Genomic DNA, 23,719 nt, shown 5'->3' on the forward strand with positions numbered 1-23,719 from the left:
CCAAGGTATATGGACACGTTCGACGGCAGCAGTAGAGGCTGACCAGTCCGTGAATTCTGGACTACCTTGGCGTTAGCCGTGACGATCGCTCGCAGCCAACTACGCATCCCCAGAGGAGGCCGTGGAGTTATCGTAATCGTTAACGAGACTGCTGTCAGCGTGGTAAGATACCCGGGGGTCCCTCACCATTAACCTTCCGCTAACAAAGGCATTGCCACGTTCTTCGCTCCCGGCGCACCGACCCGCTCCCTTCCTTATTTATATGCATAACTCAGAAAAGGTGTAATGAAAATTTCACGGTCAACTCGATTATAGACGATCGCCGCGTCCGTGCTCCCTCCTCTTCCCGTAACCATGTTCTCGCCCACCATCAGTCGTTTCATCCTTCTTCGTGCTACACCTTCACTGCCGTTGCCTCTTGCTTCTACCTGTTCTACCTACTCCCACCTAGCCGTGATCCCACCTATCTCCGTTCCACAGTCGAGGTTTGATTTCTCTGTCGCCGTCTCTAATCCGAGCTAACGATCCCCTCGTTACCCCATTCTTCGGTTTTCACGGTCTCTTAGCATCTGCCGGTTTATTGTAAAATGTATTATTCCTGGAGTCTCGCCGCTTTTTACCGTAATCTGGCAAGTGAAAAACTAATCTCGTCGGAGAAACATTTCTCACCCGACAGCGCCATAGTAAATTGTTGGAAATTCTGATTTATCTTCCCGTTTTTACGAAGTGTGATCATTTATTCTTTCGCGGTTGTTGAATCGGCGAATAAAATGGCGCATCATCTTCTTGAAAAGATAAGAGAAATCCTGCTGTAAATTACTGAGTTTAGACACGGAAATCCTTTTTAACCAGAAAAGCCTCTAGTGAATAGGAAATGCGATGCTGTATGTTCGCAAGTTGGTCTTCTTCTTTGTACAGGTTCATAATTTACTGCGACTGTTAAATCGTGGAATAAAATGGTTCATCATTTTCTCAGTTTTAACGTTCAGATCCACTTCCACCCTTAATTTCGCTTGAACATACGCGATTTTCGTTAAAACGAGAGGACCGCACGTAAACGCCACACCGCTCGTTAGCCCGGAAAGATAAAAGTTTCGAGAGTTTGCTCGTCGTCGCGCGCCGTGGCAGCGGGGATGGAAAAGGGTGAGTTCGATAAGGATTTATAACCGGTTTTCTCGCACTATTCCGCAGCCCATAGTCGACGGTTCGTTCTCTTTCTGGCTTGTGTTAGCGCGGCGCGGACGTTGCGCCGGTTACACGCGGAAAATGAGTTCTCGGGATCGCGGCATGCACGCCGATAAATTTTCCACGGCAATTATCGATACGCCGCGATTATCCCCGTAACCCGCGCCGATAATAAACATTGTCGTAACGATCGTTGACGAGCAGCCGTCGAAAGCCGTGGTCGGAAGAAGGCGGGTAACGAGATGAGGAGGCGCGAAGAGGTGCGAGCCCTCGTTTTCGCGGCCGATACGGATACCGTCGCAGATTATTTGAATACCGCGGTGGTTATACACACACACCGTTCCTCCTTACCCCTGGCCTGATCGGAGATTATATTTATTGGCCGGTTACCGTTAAGTGGCTAACGCGATTCGACTTTTATTTCTAACGCCACCAATGTACCGGTCTTTCGTTTGATTTAATCGACGCGATCCGCTGCTCGCAGCTCGTCTTTTTACGCGTAATTGAATATAAACCCGAGTGGAACGAGATACCACCGGTGCTATATGCTCGAAGAGTACCTAATCGACGATAAATAATTGATGACTATGTTTACTGTGATTACGTGTGTACATTGCTGCTCAAAAATCACCGCGCGACCGCCCCGCGGCGCGCCAACGTCCATATGCGAATCCTCTCGCGCCGCATCTTACTTTTTCTATGACATAAATGCGTTGCCATTAGCGATATTACCTCCAATTACAATCGTGTACCGTTTTACTGTTACAGCTGGACTAGGAATATTTATGTTATACTAATCCCCCGCGGGGCTACCCTCGGCGAAATTCCGTTTCGTTCGGACCCGTGTTATTCAACGACGAAACTACTGGCGACGTTAAATTTTTGCGTTGACAGTTATTCGGACTGCCGCTGTCGGTAGCGATTGTATGGCAACGTTAACTGGCAATGATTTCCCAGGATAAATTTCAACAGGTAACAATTACGGTAACATATGAGATGTAAAATTCTGTGGAATTTTATTGCCACACAGAGGTCATTGCATTTCACTACATTCTATCATGCAATCACAATGCAATTAAAATACAAAGATACGTAAAAATTGATGGGGATCGGTCATTGATCTTTTCAGGAAATCATGCTGTATCGCAGTCCAGTTACAATAGAACGCTTCCAACGAGCCGTTCGTTTAGCCAAGGAAATCTGTATTTGGAAGTCACGCTCGGCGCATTTAAAATCCCGAAACAAGGCGTTCCCCACCCCGACGAAAATTCCGCTCCGCGAAATCCACGCTCCGAAAACCTCGTCTCTCTCTCTATTATCCAGCCAGCTCGTTCTCACGCGGTCGAAATTAAAATTATTTCAGGGATACGCGAAGCGGCAGCTATCGTTACGAGCCATTGTTGCCCGGGGAACGGCAATAAACTCCGCGTAAAAAGCCGAAGGAGACTTCATGCCCGGACGATAAGAATGTAGGACGAAACTAGCAGGTGATCGTCGTGGGCATTGCCTTCTCTCGCTGTTCGTGATTTCGTGCCGGTCTCGAAACAATAAACAACCTCCGGACTGCTCCCGAGGCACGAAGAAAAGTTAGGCCCCGAGTGAAAGTGCACGGCATCCTAGTTCGAACGTTCGACATCCTACTTTGCGGTCTCCCCGGTTTAGCCTCGGCGACGAGGTTCGGAGACTTTCGGTCGTGGAATTTCGTTCGGCGCCACGGAAATCATAGTTTCATCGCTTCCTTGCCGACGCGGAGGAGAGAATGTTCATTTGCATCTGTGGCTTCTCGATATTCACGGAAACAGCGTAAATCTAGGAGGCATCGATAATTCTTCCTTCATAGCGAATCGACATTCAATAAACACATCATCTTCGCAAACAATTTCGAACATAGTACAAAGGCACAAACAAACAAATGTCCAGTCCACTTCTTGCAGTCCCCATTTCGAAAGCGAAGACCCACGATCTCCGGGCTCTCCGAGAAGGACCTAAGACCCAAGGCACTATCAATCACAATAGTTGTCCACCCCGTTCCCAATCACTCCAGGCTCATTATATTTATCTCTTCGGAATGAGAGGAACATTTATTATAACCGACACTATACCCTTGGATTCCTCGGAGAAAGGAGACAGTTTAGATTCCACCTCGTTTGCTAAGCAGTTGCCTTGGTTTGCTCGCAGTTGCTAGGTAGCAACCCTAATTGCGTAGCTATCAAAGGAAGCCTAAATCGGCCTCCCACAGGAACCGCCGTCAGACAAGAGCGTACGATACACAGGATGCCAAGGCGTTGGAACACCCACAGAAGTGTCCTCGTCGGACGGCGATTTCCAGCGTACGTGAAGCACATCCTCTCACGCGTGATCATCCGGCATGCATTAGGGTACCGTTGATGCTAATCTTCGGCGAACAATTACCCCGGCGGAACGACAGCCCGCCGAGAGTGTTTGCTTTGCTCACACGGATGGCTCGCAACAATCTTGCGGTCATGAGAATTAGGTAACCGATCCCGCGGCGATACGTTCATTAAAAGACACCCGACCTAGGCGGGGCACTGAGGGGGACAAAGCCCATGACATGGCGATCTATGGTGTTTTAATGCAAAATTCTGTTGTACTACATTTTTTCTCTTTTACCCTTATTTTGCTGTAGTTGTACTTCTAGGCGGAACAGCTACCAACCCACATTTCAGAGCCTCCAGTAACATTGAAATATAAAATCATCGTTTAAGAGCTCTGTAGTAGGAAGAACACGAAGAGATGACTTTGATAATAACTTAAAATCGTTGTCACTGAATTTCTTTTGAATCATTAATTTTCCTACATTTTCATATAATCACCAGGTACTATCCTATACTTTTCCCAGCTCTCTCTCTGGCGACAGAGACGAAAGGGGATGGTTCTTGTACATATTAGAACCTTAAGAACCTGATTCTCTATAAATTCTCTAACCCATAGTCGGTGGTCCTTAATAATTCCTAAATTCTCAAATTTTCTCAATTTTTCGGAAATCTCCGGGTACTATCTTATCTATTCAAATCTCAGGGCCCATTTAGACCGAGTAAACGTCGTGTTCGAGGGGGTCCGGTCCCGGTGAACGATCATCACGCATCAGTCTTTATCAAACCGGTGACTGGCCGATCGGAATCCGGTAGTTTCTTGCAGCATTGTGCGTCGGGGCTTGTTTGATCGATTCGCCGTCGGCCGGCTAATGAGGATGCCGTGTGTCCGATTTCCGTGGGCCCCCGGATTCGAATCCGCCGGGAAAAAGGAGGAAACCGTGGATCCCCGATACGTGTCAGGCCCAGGATTGCGTAATCCATGAACGCGTGACGCCGGGGTTCTGTGTCCCCAGTGTCTCTCTGTCATCGCGTGCCTCGCTAGGCCGAACGCGGGACACACGCGTGTGTCCACGAACCGTTCGCATGTACAGGGTGGCCCGCGGATAAACGGTCCGGATTAGTCTCCCCTGGCGGAGCGTTCTTGTCGCAAGAAACCCGGTCGTACTCCGCTTCAATACATTACGAGGCAATTTCCTCTGTTAGAAGCAATTGCCTCGGGTTTCGCCGGGTGCCGTCAAAGAAATCCCATAAAACCGTCCAGTAAAACCGCACCGCGATGAAGTCTCGTCGAAAAGATCCGGCTGGCGGCTTTATCCCCGGACGTCCAGCGCGTTTCCAACGGTGGGAGGGAGGGTGGCATTGGGTTGACGAAGAAGGGATGTAAGAAGAGATGGGGGTATTTCTTGGACGAAATCGCGAGGCTCCCTGTAACGCGGTCCACTTATGAGAAGTGTGAACGCCATTATCAAGAATGAAAAGGGACGACGATAAAACCCGTAGGTTCGAATTATGGACGACTACGATTGTCTATCGGATACCTGTCAGGTCCGACACCCCATCAGCCATCGACTCGGGCCCTGTTTTTTTAAACGAGCCTGTCAGCCATTCGGAAACACCCTGTATACATCGGGACCGGGTTCGGTAGTTGATTAGATTTAAAAGAATGCCCCGTCACCTGCACCGTTGAAAGGAGACTAGGCCCAGGAGCGGGCTGGTGGGGCGTCCGCGGGCCCAAGAAGGGGAAAATGGAAGTAGTGGGGACTGTGACGGAGAAAGGGAACCAAGAGAGGAGATAAGGGGAAGCGGGAGCGGGGTGGAGAGAGGATCGTGAGCAACGAGGGGCCCGAGAGCATGAGGCCCCAGCGATCACTGACCGCTTTCGCCGATCCCAGCCGCCAGCTAGCCACCTTTCAGCGGCGCAGCCATCGGGGCATCCTCCTTCTTAAGGCTCATTCACATCGCGTCGCTAATCAAAGCCGACAACCGGGAGAAAAAAAGTGGCGCTGGTAGTTCGGTTCCACGAGAAATCATGGGAATTCGTTCTACCCGACGATCGACCGGCCCGGGGCCCGAAGTCCGTTGCGCAACGCCCACGGGCCCACAATTCCCCCGGTTGATTCTTGTCCACGCCGAAATACTCGGCGATCCTTGCGCGACGCTACGGTGCAACGAGATATCCCGGCGTCGCTATCGACGGCCGTAATTAAACCGCGCGCGCTTAGAAACTAGTAAATGAGGCTGGAAGGGAGGAACGGGTTTGCGACGTAACGAGGCAAGCCCGTGAACTTGGGCGGGTAGACTGCCGCCGCGGGTTTCACGTATTACGTGTAATTGAACGGCGTTCCCGACGCCGAGGAACATGGAATGCTGCGTGGATCAAGTGGAAGTTCAAGTATCGCCGCGTCACGTATGGATAATGGCCTGTGACTTTCTTGCGATTGTTCAGAAAAATTCGCAGACGCGCCGGAAAGCCGAGGCCTTACCTTCTTGACTTACATTGTTATCTGATGTCAGCAATGCTTTCGTGGGAGGTCGACCTTGCTTTCCAAACGGAATCGTGTATTTTTTATTACAACAATCGATGCTACTCTCTTTCTAAAACTAGACAAATTCCAATAAAATAATTCCGTGAACAAAGTACGAACGTTTGTATGCCACGAAGCGCGATAAGAAATGACCCGGTTTCTGGGACGACCGGGTATTTGCATTTTTGTTTGATGGAACTTAGTGGAACTTTTCGGGATGCAGATTAATTGGTGCAGCGAGACGCTCGCGAGCTTGCCCGGCTTTAATTCGCAGCTGCTCCGAGAGAACAATTCGGGATCACGGAGCCAGACAATCATCTCCGTGGAAGCGCACGACTTTTTCCGGGAAGAACAAGGGAATTCTGTATAATGAGGAAGAATTGTGAGAAAGGACCCGAGGCGATCGGGGCAGTTAACTGGTTGCAGTCTCGCTTTACACCGGGTGATATATGGTTAATTCGCGAAACACCGTGCACACTCGGGCAATAACGTTACCACCGCTCATTGACGACTAAAACGCCAGACTATAGGCAATTACTATGGCGCGAGAGAACCGCGCGGAAAGGTGAAATATTATACCGATTTATGCCCACGGCCTTGGCAAAGATCTCGTAATAAGGATCAATGGGCTCGCACGATAAAATACGCCTCTCGCGAGATACACTTTCACGCTGCGGTTTATTCTCTCGAACGGCTATTAATGACAATGAATACTATCCGTTATTTCGATGTCCCCCCTCCCCCCCATCTACTCGTCTGCAGTTGTACCTATAATTATAAATCGTTTCGATGGACCAACAGGTCTCGGAGAAAATGTAAATACAGCTTAAAGATAATTCGCCGGATGATGGATCAGGCCGGAGGCAAGCATAGTCGGAACGAGCCACTTTCTCCGGAACATTGATTTCCCTGTCACTAAAATGCAGAAACGGGCCATAATAGTGATCACAGTACCGGCGGGCAGGTGCGGACTTGAGCAATTGTTATTTTCATTAAAATGGTATGAAAAAGTGAATGGGTTCTGTGTTGAAATTAATTTCACTGAAGTAATTAATTTAAAAAAATGGTTTACAGTATTGTTCCTTCTTCAAACAATTCTTTAAAAAACATATTTACAGAATTAATACAGAATCAACAAAAATAACACAGTTGGGAAAAATAAATTTGCGCACAAAAACTTATATTTAATTAAAGTTTGTACCCGGAAAAATTCTAGTGGAGGTTGTACAGGTTGGAAGAAAAGTTCCGCAGGTGATTCCGTGGATGAGGAGCTAAATGAGACATGCGCAAGGCCGGTCGGAATTGGAACGAATCGGGGTTGACGACGAGGCGCGGGCCAGCATTCATTTTACTAATGATACTTTTATTGGGCCGATGAAAATGATGTATCCTCCTATTTGAATTTCGATGAGTAAATCAAGGCGGTCCGGCCGGGGTACACGGCGGAGAGGACGGCCTACCAATGCGGACCCCTACTTTGGCCAGGTAAAGGTAACAAATCACTTTTCAACGACGGGAGATGGAACTACCGAGCACTGTTTTCTGAAAGGAGGCGGACTTCTCTCTTTCCCTGTGGGGAACCACTTGACGTGTCCCTACACACCGCTCCTGACACAATGCGTCCGATCGTTTTACACTCAATGGGACGAGAACGCGCGAATCCCAAACAGACCATAAAGCTAATAATGACGGGGCGAAAAACCGGAAGGGCGCCGAAAGGGAGCCGGGCATTTTCAAAGCCTGGACCTATCTCGGAAACGTAGGTGCCGGTGGCTTTTGTTTTTCGACTTTTCCAGCAATTTTCCCGCGCGATTCCACGATAAACGTGAGCTTCATAGAGGTCCGCCGCAGCCTAACGAGCCCGTAATCTCGCGATAAAAGTAATTCACTGCGGCACTGCTCGCCGAGATTATCAGTCTCTTCTCTCCCGGTTTCGCCTTCTCCTCCTTGGATATTCAATTCTGCGAAAATCCGCGAGGATCCGCTGAAAAGAACAATGTGCGTCCCGTGTAACATCAGATACACGGGGCCCTCGTGTAGATTATAAATCGACGGGAAGCTGGCGAGAGAAAGGGTATACGCGAGAGAGGAGAGGCGGAGAGGTACAAGACAGAACGAAACGGGAGAGAGAGAAAAAATGAGAGGAACGGCTAGTTGCAAAATACTAGCCGGGGACTCGCGACAACTGGAATGCGAATGGGAACGGGATTCGCACAAAGGCATTGAGCAAACATTCTTTTTCGAGGTTTCATTCTTCGTGACAGAATCGTAGAAACGATGTGAGAACAGATGACGGTGAGGCAAGGTTTCACGGACGAATCGAACGGCAATACGGCAAAAGGGACAGAGGGGCCAGCGGGAGCGAGGGGGCAGCAGCAGTACAGAGAAGGAGAGAGAGAGAGAGAGAACCACGGGTAGAGCCAGGGAACACGAGATGCGGGGGGTGGTGAGCGAGAGGAGGAGGGGACCGAGAGGTGGCCCGAGGAGAAAGGGGCAAGCAGACACGGGAGGAACGGGTAGAAGGAGGATAAAGAGAAGCGTGGAAGGGCAGGAGGAAGAAGGAGAGGAGAACGTGGTGGATGGAGGCTGCAGATGCTGAGGAGCCACTGTAAGGGCCCGGAGAGTGTACCTGTCTTGTTTTTATAGGCTTGCCAGAACGTCGGGCCCTGGCTACGGAGGACGACGACGACGAACGAGAGAAGGCTCGCCTGGTGGGGGAAGGAAGGACGGCTGGGGAGAGCGGCGCGGCGAGGAGAGTGGCTCAGGGTGGGCGGAGGGGCGAGGGTAGCGGTGCCAGTTTGGGCCTTACAACTTGCCAACCAGTCCTCGGAGAACCGTGGGTCTTACCGGAGCCGTATATACGTGTATTATCGCCCGTGACTTTTCGTCGTTCTCGGGATTTTTCTCGCTGGCTGCACGCGCATACCTGTGTATACGTATCGATACTCTCCGGAGAGGTCGGTGAACCCGTTCGCTCGCAAGCGGTCGCCTCTCGCAAAGCTCTCCTCGTTGCCCGGTGACCAGCCGACCGACGACCGTTCCGGAATACGGTCCCGAGGATGAAATCTCCAGGAGATTATAGGGCTTAGCGGCCAGAGAGACCGAACGAGAGAAATCTATAGAGGGAGAGAGCGATAGAAAAAGAGAGACAGAGATCGGTAAAGAAGGATCGGGCGAAACGTAACCGCGGCTCGGATCGTTCCGCCGATGGGAGTCGAGCCCTCCGCGGATGCCGAGGGGATCGTGTGGTAGTGACATGGACGACGTGAGGTAAAAAGATCGCCGTGGGTCCCAGGATTTAAATGGATCGTGGCCGGTCTCCGCGACAGATACGACACGTAATCGCCGGAGGAACCGCGATCGTCGAACGGGATTTGATGGAAGATTGAAGGAGCGAAAGGGAGAGAGAGAGAGTGCCCGTGAGTGAGAGAGAAGAGAGGGAGAGGGCGGAAAGATGCAGGGCAGTCCTGCGTTCTTCGCCATATTGCTGGGCACGATATTCGGTGTCCTCGGCGCGTCTCTCAGCAAAGCGCTGAGGTACAAAGCGCCGGACGAGTGCAAGTGGGTCGCGACCGGCGACACCGAGGACGACGTATCGCTGGTCTGCAGATTGAGGACCATCAACAGCGAGCTAGAGAACACGAATTTCAGCGTGATTCAGCCGCAGCACACGGTTCGGCTGCGGCTCGAATGCAGCGATGCGTTATTCTACCAAAGTTCCCTGAGCGCCGGCAGCTTTCGACCGTTGGTCGAGCTCAGGGAGTTGGTGATAGAATACTGTAAGATCGGCAATCTGTCCGACGACGCGTTCAAGGGGCTCAAGGAGCTGCGCAATTTGACCGTGAGGACGCACAACACCGACTGGTCGGCGATGGCGCTGGACGTGTCGGCTGGTGCTTTCACCGACGAGCTCAGACAGCTCGAGAAGCTGGATTTAGGGGAGAACAACATGTGGAGCATCCCGGAGGGCGCGCTGTGCCCTCTGGTTAACCTCGAGATCCTGAACCTAACACGGAATAGGTTGCGAGAGGTGATCAGCTTCCGGTTCAATGGCGTAGCCAGATGCCTCTCGAACCTGAAGGAGCTGGACCTGAGCAACAACAGCATCGAATCTCTCCCGAGCGCCGCGTTCTCCGGGTTGACCAGGTTGCACAGCCTGGACCTAAGGTGCAACGCCATCAGCTTCATGGCGGACCGCGCGTTCGAGGGCCTCTCCTCGTTGGCCATCTTGAGGCTGGCCGACAACCGACTCGCCAGCCTACCGCCCGAACTGTTCAGCGACGCGAGGAGTATACAAGAGATTCACTTGAGGAACAATACGTTGAACGTGTTACCGCCCGGGTTGTTCAGTGAACTGACGCAGTTGTTGGTGCTCGATTTATCTCACAACGAGTTGACCGCCGAGTGGGTGAACGCGGCCACCTTCGGCGGCCTGGTGCGACTAGTGGTGCTGGACCTCTCGAATAATCGTATCGCTCGGTTAGATCCGACAGTGTTCCGCGACCTGTACAGCTTGCAGATACTCCGGCTGCAGGAGAATCTGCTAGAGAGCCTGCCGGAGAACACGTTCTCCGCGCTCTATAATCTGCACACATTGCTGCTCAGCGATAATCTGCTGACTGTTATCGACGCGACCACGCTCAGCGGACTATACGTTTTGAATCTGCTCTCGGTGGACAACAACCGGCTACACACGATACACCCGAGCTCCCTGAGAAACGTCTCATCCCTGCAAGAGTTCCATCTGAACCGTAACCAGCTGAAATCAGTGCCGGACGCGCTGAAAGCCACTCCCCTACTGCGAACCCTTGACCTCGGCGAGAACCTCATTTCGGAGATACCAACCGGCACGTTCGACCACGTGGCCCAACTGTACGGGCTCCGATTAACCGAAAATCACATCGGCAACCTGACCAAGGGCGTGTTCGATCGTATCAAGGAGCTGAAGATATTGAATCTCGCGATGAACCGGATACAGTACATCGAACCCGGCACCTTCGACGAGAACCTGAACCTGCAGGCGATCCGGCTCGACGGGAATCAACTGACGGACATCACCGGCCTGTTCACCAATCTGCCGAACTTGGTCTGGCTGAACGTCAGCGACAACAAGCTGAAATGGTTCGATTACGCAATGATACCGACTAGGCTGCAGTGGCTGGACATACACTCGAACGAGATCAAGGAGCTGGGCAATTACTTCGAAATCGAAAGCCAGCTGCAGCTGAGCACATTCGACGCAAGCGAGAACAAGCTTACCGAGATCACCGGAAACGCGATCCCTATGAGCGTCGAGAGACTGTACCTGAATGACAACCAGATCTCCAAGGTGCAGAGCTACTCGTTCTTCAAGAAGCCGAACCTGACCCGTGTCGACCTCAAGGGAAACCACATCCGGAACTTGGAACCCTACGCGTTGAGGATCAGCGCGGTCCCACCCGACAAATCTCTGCCTGAGTTCTACATAGGGGATAATCAGTACCTGTGCGACTGCACCATGGAGTGGTTGCAGAGGGTCAACAGGCAGAACCAGAGCAGAGTGCAGCCCCGAGTCATGGACCTCGAGAGCATCTATTGCGAGCTGCTGTACGACAGGGAGCACGCATTCGTCCCACTGGTCGAGGCGTCTCACTCGCAGTTCCTCTGCAAGTACGACACCCACTGTTTCGCGTTGTGCCACTGTTGCGACTTCGACGCCTGCGACTGCGAGATGACGTGCCCGTTAAACTGCACGTGTTACCACGACCAATCGTGGTCGGCGAACGTGGTCGACTGCTCGAACGGCGGCCACGTGAACAAGCTACCCGAGCAGATCCCGATGGACGCGACGCGGCTCTATTTGGACGGGAACGACCTGCGGGTCGTGTCCAGTCACGCTTTCATCGGCCGCAAGAAGCTCAAGGTTCTGTTCCTCAATTCCTCGAACATCGAGATCGTGCAGAACCGGTCGTTCAACGGTCTGCGGGACCTGGAGGACCTTCATCTGCAGGACAACAGGATCCGCGAGCTAAGGGGACACGAGTTCGAGGGACTGGACGCGCTCAGGCTGCTCTATCTGCAACGGAACAGGATCGTATCCGTCGGCAACGACACGTTCGCGTCCCTGAGAGCTCTCAGGATTCTCCGGCTGGAGAACAACCGGCTAACTACGCTGGCAGTGTGGACTTTACCGACAGCGATCGAGATCAGTTTAGCCGGGAACCCGTGGTCCTGCGAGTGCGACTATCTGCAAAGTTATCGCGAGTGGATCCGCGAGCCGAGCGTCCGTGTGACGGACGCCTCCGCGTTGCGATGCGTGTACAACGTGACGGAGTTCGAGGCGTTCGGTGACGAGGTGTTCGCGGACAATGATTTCGGGTTCCTAGTGACGGCAGGGGATCGCGAGAAGAACAACGAGACCGCGGTGTGCTCGGGCGCGGCCAGCATCGACAACGACGTCCACCGGAACTACACCAAGACGATCATCGAGAAACAAGTCCTCCAGGATTATCTGCCGTTGGTGGTAGCCACTTTGGTGGGCTCTCTGCTGGTCGTGCTAATCTGCATGCTGGCGTTCGTTTTCCGCCAAGAGCTGAGAGTCTGGTTCCACTCGAGGTTCGGAGTGAGGATATTCTACAGGAACCAAGAGGTCGACAGGGACGACCGAGACAAGTTGTTCGACGCGTTCGTCAGCTACAGCTCGAAGGACGAAGCGTTCGTCGCCGAGGAGCTGGCTCCGGTTTTGGAGATGGGAAACCCGTCGTACAAGCTCTGCCTGCACTACAGGGACTTCCCGGTCGGTAGCTTCATCGCGGACACGATCGTCCAAGCGGTGGAGTCCTCGCGGAGGACAATCATGGTGCTCTCGGAGAACTTCATCAAGTCCGAGTGGTGCAGATTCGATTTCAAGTCCGCGCACCACCAGGTGCTACGCGACAGAAGGCGCAGGCTGATCCTGGTGCTGGTGGGCGACGTCCACCAGCGGGACCTCGACCCGGACATCAGGCTATACCTGAAGACCAACACCTACTTGCAGTGGGGCGACAAGCTGTTCTGGGAGAAGCTGCGGTTCGCGTTGCCCGACGTGCCCAACAATCAGAGGACAACGCAGAGGACGAGACAGCCGCCACCGGTCCGACGGCAGCACAACAGGACGTCGAACGGCTCGCGCACCGTCTCCGTGCACATATGAGTGTGTCCGTTTTCCCGGTGCGTTACCTGTGCCTACCTGTGTGTTCGTGTTTCGTTTGTTCGGTCGTTCGTCCGTTCAATGTGTGCGTACGTGTACGCGTGTGCGTGTCTCTCTCTCTCTCTCTCTCTTTCTCTCTCTCTCTCTCGGTGCGAATGATTGTGTACGTTTTGCTCGTGGTTCCGTTTCGGAGTGTGGGCGTCGGCCGCGGATCCAACGACTTCCACAGAGAGAATCAAGCGAGCGGACGCTTGCCGGTTGCCGGCTACCCGGTTACACAGTGCATTTCACTGCGTTGGTGCAATAAACGTGGCAGACGACGAATAGAGAGTGTAAATATACAGCAGCGAGGATTTCTATATAATATGTACATGTATATCGGAAGTGTACGGAGCGGGAGGAGCAGTGTTGTAAATAGATCACGCGCGAAATGGGAGTGAATATATGTATATGTATATTTAAGGTGCTTCCTCGTGAGAGAAAACGGGATACACACGAGACTCGGCGATCCCGGTGTTCTGTATATTCCCAGCGAGTCAGTGAGTCGATAGATAGCTTAAACTTAAAAGAAAAAAGTCGTTGTAAATACCCGTGCCGCGTTCCGTCTTTTTTTTCGCCCGAGACTGTTTTACGCGGCTCGTCGTCCCCCTCGAATCTTCCTACGGATTTACAGTGCGCGAAAACGATTCCGTTCCCTCTGTCCTTCTCGCTCGTCGGACGAGCAGGAGAGAGGGGGATATTTATATATTCCTGCGGCCCTGTACTTCGGCACGCTCTCGCCGTGTGCCATTTTTTTTCCTTTTCACAGTTTCGCGGATTCTTCTCTTGCCTTTTTCGAACGAGCTCTCGCCAGACCGCGGGAAAGAGAGTGAGAACGGACGGACAACCCGGCCTCGAGGAATCGAACGAGAACCAGTAGACCGGCCGCGATGCTTGTTTTCGTTGTCGTTGTCTTTGTTGTTGCCTTTGCTCGATACTGCCTGAGGAACGCGAAACCCGCCTCAAAACGGCGAACACGAAGCGAGTCCACGAGAATTCCTTGAGAGCCGGGTCGTGCGCACCCGTCGCCGCGAGCAAGCTGACAGTGATACCACTTCCTAATCGTAGCTATCAATGTGTATTTAATTGTATCGGGCCGGCCGAACAGTCCTCTCGATCGTTCTACAACGTCGCTTTGTATTATAACGCTGGATGAAAGATCTTGAATAAATTGGTGCCGTAAGGCGACTGAAAGTTGGACCGAGCTGACTTTGTCTAACCCTTGTGCAATTCACATAATTAAAAACGTTTATCATATACACTTGAATTTACTGTAAATTGTAGTTCACGAAAGACGTTTATGAACGAATAAATTTCTTGAATAAATTCTCTAAGACCTTCGCGATGTTAATAATTGTTGCATAAAGAAAATGTATATGACCACTTTGACACGATGATTTTTTCTATTTTTATCGTAAAATGGAAGTGAAAAATAAGGGTATGCATAATAAGACGATGCACAAGGGTGAACCCAGTTCAGTTTAATTACACGGAAACGGACGAGGAGACTTTTTGGCCGACCTAATACTTAGAGATCGGCAGACGGCGAATCTTCAGATTCTTCGCCGTTGCCGTGACCAATTTGTAAAGTATTATAATGCGTGCGTCTATGGTCTATTTCTCGGAGAAAGACACCTGAGATCCACTGATAGTCACAATAACCATCTAAGATAATGATACAAAATATATCAACTGGAATATTTGCCTGCTACGACTACATTTGATTTTCTCACATTTCACATTATCCATAATCAATAACTGCGAATTTTGCAAACAAAACATAAGCCAGATTTCAATTCTCTTAATCTTTTTACTGTCTCTAACAACTCATTTTTGTCACAAATGCATAAAATCTGCAGTCTAATAATCAACCGCTTAAAAAGTCTAGAAATTGAATTTCTGTAGTCTGTAAGGCAGTAAAAATTATTTTCCAGCCCTCAATAAATGTCTAACGTATTTTGTACAAAGTTCCACAGCGTAATTACGAGACTATCCGTGCGTCCCGGGTCTTTTGCTCCGGAAAGTAGACTATAATTCTTATTTATTTCGTCCCCAAGCGTTGACAGGGACGTTGGCCGCGTGTACTCGCGACTCAACGCGGTTCGCGAACTCTTTCATACACACCCACACACATAATCTGTTTTCTCAATTGTTTTCCGTGTGTATACGAATTCGGCGATCCGCTCTGTTTCTTGTCCACGGCGAACAGATTAATCTGCGCGATCCCGTCGACGGGCGTCGAGAAAATTTGCGGCGACGCGGTTTCTGCGTCCCCTTTCACCCTCCCCCTTACCATATTCGCACGTTCACCTAACCCGTTGAACGATGAATCAAAAGTTCACGTGCAATTCCGGCACACCCAGTATCCCCCTTCTGTTCTAGCCGCGACCGTCGAATTCGGAATGCTTGTCACGCAGGGAAACTAAAGTACCGCTATAAATAATTGAAATATAATGTACAAACGTGGAACAATTCTACCCTTTAGCTTTCCTCGCAAGTGGCTACTCATGTTTTCGCAAGACCCACTCCCCTCGACACAACGTGAAAGATATTATTAGAATAAACATCTGTGACTGAAACAATAAAATGCTCTATTTTCATGTTTTCTAACACCCACGACTCTTCTTCTTCTTCGACGTCGCAATCCGCGCCCGTTTTCCCCGATACGATCACGAAATATTCAATTTTCAATCTGAATAAAAATTGAAAAATTGTATGCACGAGTTACAAGATACAGGAGCTACTTTTTTCAATGATTCTATCTAGTCGAAAACAATGCAACAGTATTTTGAAATTTAACTACTTTTATTCTTTTGTGTTTGATCTACTCAGTTTGTCTTAACGAAATTAAAATCCCTTCTTGTAGCAAATAGTTAATAATTAGCTCTACCGACCAAAATCGTCTAGAAGGGGGTTGATAGCAATCTATAAAGTTCAAGTTCGTCGCGAGCAATGCACCCAAGAAACGTAAAAAATTCCCACATCACGGATGGATCAGATTCGTCGCGAAAGTAAGCGGACGCCGAAAATCCGCTCGCGGTGAGGCGAGGCTACGAAAGTATGCAAACTTCTGTGTCGCCTCGCTGGCTGCCTTTCACGTGGAATCTCGACACGAGACAATACCTTATGCTAATCGAGTCACGTCTGTTTACATTGTCATCACGTTTCGTTACCGTTACATCAACGGAATAAGTAATGCCGGGCTCATTGTAATAGAAATCAGATAGTTTGGTGGAAGACAGTCGTCGCCGGGCGAGTCCCCGCTTGCTCGCTCGATGACGTTGATCGTTCCCGTTGCTGGAACAACAACGTTATTTGCGAGAGGCGGCGCGGCGCGCAAACGAAAGCTGGTGCCTGCGAATTTCAATCCGACGCTGTTTCCGTACCGCTCATCGATTCAGAAATAATTGAACTCGCTTCGGATTTCAGAGAAAATGCGACGACGAAACGAACTGTATCGAATGACTGAGATCCGACAGTCACGAGGATCTTTAATTTGTTCGATGTCGAAAGGACATTCCACGTTGTTGGCGAAATTGGCGAAGCTTCGGAGCAATCGGGGGCTTGTGACAGACATGAAATTTGATCTCGTTCTAACAGATTGTTAGTAAAATAGTGGAGAAGATGAAACTTCGGTGAAACACTGAAGAGATATACGATTTCTAAACATGCTGTTATAAGTGGACTGCTGGTAAGTGATCATTGTGGAAAATAAAAAAATTTTTACATTTATTGCAGGACATAGGATCCAAATCGAAATTTCTTTCTTTTCTTAAATCTTTTCAATATGTCCACTACTTTAAATTGTATATATCCGTTTTTGTTGTAAATGCATAAATTCTGAAGTCTAGTTGTAAGAATTCTTTGACAAGGATGATGTGTTGACTAGTACTTGTTCTTCAGGTAGAGAATAAGGTAGATTTGTCATCGATGTTAGTCAACATATTCCATTTGTGGAAGTTTTGTGGATTCGGTAGGCAGCGTATTAAGACAATCAGACCTGCTAAGCACCGTTCAGAGCGGTCTAAAGACAACTATCTTTCCAAATGGCCACATCGCGGGACCGGCAACTAGGCCAGCCAAATAGGCTGAGCAAATTTGACGTGCACACACATTACCCAATCACCGGGCTCGGTGGTGTTTACACAGAGCGGAAACTTCGACAGTGCAGCGGCCAGTCGTCATAATTGAATTAGCCTAGGCAGCGTGAAGTTACATCGTCGATCGGCCTCGTCTTGATTCGAAGTTCTCGGGTTTCGTCAGTAACGGGCACAATCGGGAATGGGATCGCGGGTTATTGAAATGTCAGAGTCAGAGATTAGCTCTCGTACACTTTTCGCTGTTCGAGGACGAATGTCAACATATTGTCGACATTAAAACAAAACAGCGTCGATCAAGTACAAAACAGTGAAAATATTCAAAGAATTTTCAACTTACTAAAATTATCAAGAGAAGAAATCATTCAAACAAATAATTCAACCATGTCCACGAAGAAATATCAATCCACATCTATCGTTTTTCCAGTATTGAGGACTTTAACCCTTAGCAGTCGAGAGAACTATGTTGGTATCTAATCAATTGCTACACATTCAAGTATTGTATGAGGTATTATATCAATTTCATAACCATAAAATGAAAACATCGTATACAATGGAAATATTCCATGTCTGAAGAAATGTTTAATTTTGAACTTAAAACAGCTTCGACTGCAAAGGGTTAATACCCGGTTGAGTTCTCCGGGGCAAATATTGCAAATAATTAAAATATCCTCGGAAGGGTCGGAGGTCTCAGGTGTAAGCTGTGTTCCTTTTTAATGACTTCCTCATCTGAATATGTCTTTCGAGCACTGATGAAGCAGCAAGGCTGACGAAACACTGGGAAAAACAATCTGGAAAGGACACAGTTCGCCGGAAAGCCTCGACGGTAAAATCTGTGTGAAATGCCAGAGATTTCGTTGGCGTCGGGAATTCGCGGGGACGGTGTGCATCGGCTCGGCTATGATTGCACGCGAGAATGCAATTGCATCGATGCGCGCGAGATAGGGGGCGGGAGAGAGAGTGCGCGGCGCCGGTTGCGGCCGCGGCGATATTATGAATAACGCAAATATGTGTCACGGGCCGGGCACACAATCACGATTACGCGAATTATGGAAGAACCGGCCGATGCGGTGTGACCGAGACGGAGATATAATATACAGAGAGTTCAGAGAGAGAGGAGAGTCCCACCCAACGTAGCGCAACGCGGGAGAACGCGTTTTGTGGTTTGCTTAATGGCGTTCGGAGTTTGCATTGTGCGCCCGTCATTTCCAGTAATAATTGTAATCGCGGTTTCCTAAGGTTTCGCCTAACCGCTCCCGGTGGCGCGGCAGTTATGCACAGCAATCATCCACCAATCAATGAGTCACATCGATGCGTGCGAGATCCATTTGCTGAGAAAGGACACCCGAGAGAGAACGCTTGTTCGATTAGCCGCGTGAACTTTTCCACCATCGCGTCGCGGGATAGAACGCACACGTTTCACCCGTTGTGTAACGCGCCTGTTCAAACAACACCGAGAGCAAGACACTTGAACGCTCGAGTCAAAATATTGGCTTGGCAAACAGGGGTGTGATGTCGCGATCGCGTCGAGTGTATTTATCACGGACTCGAGTGCGTGGCGCCGCTCGCGAGAGACCCCACGAGAAAGTAAATCAAATGTGCGAGATATGACACTTTTTTCAGGGGAGCTTAGTTTCAGGAAGAGTGATCCTTATGAATTGCGGATAAGATTATGAAAATTTGCTGTACGAAACGTTTTTATCAGGGGTATACATGGGACGTGCGCTATAAACATGCGAAGAGACAATTTAACATGGATAAATTAAACGGAAATAAAAGATGGGATTTATTAAAAGCAAGCTTAGTTTAAGAAATAAATTTAATGTCTCACATAAATGAATTGCGAGAATTTATTCTCACGTATGCACCTAGCATACGTATGTATAAATGCAGGATGTGATACGATCACGCAGAGGGCGATTCCCCATGTGAGAAGATGTCAAAAGTATAGGATGAATATTTTTTAAGGAGCTCAATTAACAAGAAAATTGAATTTAATGAGGCCTGCATGTAAATTGTGAAATTTTACCGTTACAAGTGCACTTATCTAGAGTTGAGATAAAGGATCTTGTGCATTAAGGCAGGAGGTGATTCTACAAAGAACAATGAATTGAGAGAACGTTTAATGAAGAGCCTACTTTTTTTCTAAAAAATTAATACTTTAAAAATAAACATCAAATCTATGTAGAAGAGAAATGCTAAATTTTCGAAAACCTTAAATATTGCAGTCGACATATCTAAATTATGAGAAACCACTCCCACCATTGTTTCATAAAGTAACCAAGTAAAAAGCGATCCCAGGCCGAAAAGCAAACAAAAGATCGCAGATAAAATTTTTCTACTAGCTGCTTAACCCTAGAAAATGGAACACAACAAGGTTCCCATGCGCAACTGACGAGAATGTAGTCCTCCACCTAATTGATCACGAGCATAAACGCAGGATGCATAAACAGAACGACCGAGAGAAGAAGAACGATACCACACGCGGCGGCGAGTAGACGAAAAAGGCACAGTGTAAAAATTGTTGCACGAGTGCCGTAGACTTAATAAAACTGAATTTAACGATTCGCGTACATAAACTACGAAAATTAACAGTTGCTGGGCAGTACAAGTTTAATAAGCAATGCGCGCTGCGCTTGTTAGCAGTTCAATAAAATTATCTTTACGATATTCTTTTTTTCCAGATGCGATATTAGCAACTGGTTGGAGACCAATAATTATGCAAAGTGCGCGGTCGAATGACGAAAGTATCATTCGAGACAGTCAACCGGCCGGGGTACAATGCAGAACCGTGGTCCGGGTTTCACGGTGGAACGTGGTGGCTGGATTATGGCAGCGTAGAAAGCCGCTGTTCACCGTCCGAGTGACTATGAAAATATGAATTGCAAATTTCGCGGGATAAATTCGAGCGTGAGTGATCGAGCGCGTACGTGTTGTGCGGTGTACATGCGGGGGCATGAAGCCGATGGGATCGAATGTATTCGGCCCGATTCAATTACTTATCTTATCGGTGGTGTTATTAAGCGTTTAAGGCGCGCGGTTAGGCGTCCCGGTGGAAATAGAGTCGATTCTCAGGCTGGATCCAGCCGGATCGGGCCGTGGGTATACATATTGGATCGTCGCGCGAGCAACGAGTTGCTATTCTTTCTGCGGTACTGATCCTGTTCTGCCACTTTCGTAATTAACAAACCGCGTAACAACGCATCGAAACGCCGCTCGCTCGCAGTCCGAAGCACATCCTCCGTGTAATTTAACGGCCGCGTAAAAATCGTGTTATCGCAACCTGCCGCGCGACTACCGTTTGCGAAAGAATCGAGAATTATGCGAGCGAATCGATGCGAGGCTTACCACGGCTTTAAATCGAAAGATCGTGCGCACGGATCGATTCGAACGCGAGAGCGATAGAGGCCAGATACGTATACACCAGCCGTGGAAAAATCCACGCGAACAAGAAACATGATTAAGAACACACACCGGGGGAGGGGTGGAGCAGAGGCGAAAGGGTGCGATTGACATTTCGTTGAATATTCAGATCACAGCTAAGGACGCGGAGCTGTGGTCGGCCCGAGAATGCCGGGCGACTTTGCGAGAAGCCTGCTGCCCCAGCTACTCGATGACGAATGACTTCGTGATCCTGGCTAGCATTTGCTTAACTGGCTTTGTTTTTCTCGCTCGCCCCGTGCACTTTGAAAATTACTCCTGCGGTCGAAGCCAGCGATCGAATGAACGATACGTTCCCGTGAAAAATGCCGAATGCCAGATAAAGCGGGAATATTGCGCGCCGACCGCAGTAGTCGCTTTACCAGTCGATGCGGGACTATCAAATTTTTCGTTTTCTTGGACGTTTTCTCTCGGCGAAAAGATTTCGGGAACGCGTTTGTAAACGATCGGCCGTGTTATTGATCCCTTACACGATTTCTGCTGGGAACAAGATAAGTACACTGTTTGCAGTGACCTGTTCCACCGGTTTCTTTAATCCATTTGTATGACACAGTTACCGGGCTGTTAATGTTTAGCAAGAACTATTCGGGCTTTATGCTGGCGTTAGAGATAACAACACTAATTCCCAGTTTACAAATCTTTAGTATGACTTGTTAAGTGGTAAACAGTTAACAATTTGCTTTGGAATATCAAGTCAGGCTCGTGGCGAAGATTTTGATACGAGAGAGAGAGAGAGAGAGAGAGAGAGAGAGAGAGAGAGAATCACTGTAGCTGTAGAAAAATTCAACACAGTCGCATATGTTTACGCACTCTAGTTCGCATAAACAACGAGCGATTAGTAAAATATACAATTCCTGTTCTCCGGAGAATCTATCGCCGTTTAATATCGCCATAAAGTCACTGATTATCAGAACGAAACAGGTACGAAAATGCAATAAAATATCGATGTCTCGTCTCTCATTTGGCCTAACAGCGACCACCGAGGGGAGCGCACTAAAATCGGAGCAGCCAGCACAGAAGAAACCAAACGCGAAGTTTCTCGGGCAGCTTTGAGAAAAAGGAAACGCGGTGTCGAACGGCGAAATCGAAGGAGGCGCGGTCGTAAAACTAGCAACCGGTGCATTAGAAGTTACCGGAGGGGAAAAAGCTAACAAACGCGGAGGAACGAGAAAACGAGAAAACGAGCTGCCAAGGAGAATATCTGGAGCCTGGGTTGCGCGTCGAGGAAGCGAACGGCTAGGAATAATCCATAATGGTGGAGCATAAAGCTAAAAGATCGCGGCGCGGAAAACAATGAATTAGGGGCGATAAAATACGAGAAGTGGGTCGACGATGGAACACAGAGAGAGAGAGAAAGAGAGATGTGGCAAGAAGGTGGGAGGGGGACGGTAAGGGGGTCGAGTAGCCGTTTATTGTTCGAATATTTCTTTCGGCGGCTCGCCGGTTAGTTTACCAGCTCGGTAACTCGTTCGCGCAGTAGTTAAGCAGCGCCGGAGAATGCAGCTCTCGCATGCCTGCCAACCTTCCTCGCCGTCTAGCAGCGGCTAGTGGGCCCCACGATGCTTTATGCAGTATAACGGAATTTCTGTTTGCACTATCCGCCGGCAAACGGCACACGCGACTTCTGCGCTCTTTCCACCCGAGGGCCGTTCGCCGTGGCCGTCGTGGCCGAGGCCCATGTTAGGAAGAGGCCGATTGTGATTCGTGGCTCAGATTAAGACCAATGAGCGGAAGGCATCGTTAGTCGAAATCGCTGTGCATCGATGCATCCGCGAGATAGGTTTTGCCCCTTTTCGCCGTAGCAAATGGAGGATTCGTGCGGCCTTTTGTAACCGGGTCGCTATACGGCCCCGAGAGAGGAACGAGCCGAGCCGCGCGAGCCCAGCGCAAAGATTCCGCGCGACGACCGAGCGATCGTGACTACCGAGATCGTTTAAGACGATCCGCAACTAGAAAATTGGTTCAATCTCACGATTTTTCTAATACAACGATTAGAAAATTGCTGTTTCACTACCAGCCACGCCAATCTTTTAGGTTCCGCAATGATTAAATGCTGGGCTGCCGTGACGACACGGACCGGCTTGTCATAATTGGAGCACGATTTACATACATCCATCAAAATTGCATTTCTGTTTGATGGTTTGTGTGCAACGTAAAGAAAAGAAGACAAAATTGTTCGACCATTTATAACACTCCAATATATTATAATTTTGGAACAGGTTGTCGGAAGAGCTTTAGAACCTTTATCTTTCCTATTTCAGCGATAGTGGAGTAAATAAAGGATTCATTACAGTTTTGAAAGACTCCTGTCATTGTACCTGTTACAGCAAATTCTCTGAACAAACAATGTCAGAATTCAATCCTCGTGCGAATAAAGCATCGCTGACAAAAATCGTCGATAGTTTCTAATAGAACAAATACGCCCGTCAAAGAACGTCGTGTTCCCCGTCATCGAGCCGATTGTCCATGCAGCCGGCCAGGTGAGTCTCGGGCTCGAAATCGGCGTATCTTCAATTACAAGGGACATCGGCACGTGAACTTTATATTCCCGAGCACGATTGCGTGTGTACGCGACTGTTGCCGCGTAGTTTAGTTATCGCGATTGAGAATTTAGTGTCCGGCTCGCATTGTCTCGCGGAGCGAATGCATATTTCACACGTGCACTATCCTTGCACCGGCCGCCGTGCCGTCTTGTAGTCGTTGCGTGGCTTGCTGATTATGCGAGCGGGGAGCTCGTGCGCTCGCGCGCGATGGCCCGCACACTATGGTCGGACCGCGGTACATCCCGCTTGCATGTACACTGCTGGGAAGAGCGTTCGCCGCGGACCGGTGCACCGGTACAAGTAACATCATAATAACTCGCAGAAATCATTTGGTCCCTTTGTAAAGGGAACCCTCGAATGGCCGCCGAGTAGAAACCGCCGACGT

At 49.3% G+C, this 23,719-nt stretch overlaps 2 protein-coding genes across 2 annotated transcripts in view; one reads left to right on the forward strand and one right to left on the reverse strand.

Moving 5' to 3' along the window:
• The window catches only part of Su(var)3-3 (lysine-specific histone demethylase Su(var)3-3), a 136,394-nt gene that overhangs the window by 60,871 nt on the left and 51,804 nt on the right, over positions 1-23,719 (reverse strand). The window lies entirely within an intron of this gene.
• On the forward strand, positions 8,767-15,794 carry Tollo (Toll-like receptor Tollo). The gene has a single exon (XM_076426618.1). It carries the CDS (start codon positions 9,501-9,503, stop codon positions 13,215-13,217), a length of 3,717 nt encoding a protein of 1,238 aa, XP_076282733.1. The 5' UTR covers positions 8,767-9,500; the 3' UTR covers positions 13,218-15,794.

This window comes from Lasioglossum baleicum, chromosome 6, assembly GCF_051020765.1.
Source record: "Lasioglossum baleicum chromosome 6, iyLasBale1, whole genome shotgun sequence".
In the NCBI taxonomy this organism is placed as follows: Eukaryota; Metazoa; Arthropoda; class Insecta; order Hymenoptera; family Halictidae; genus Lasioglossum; species Lasioglossum baleicum.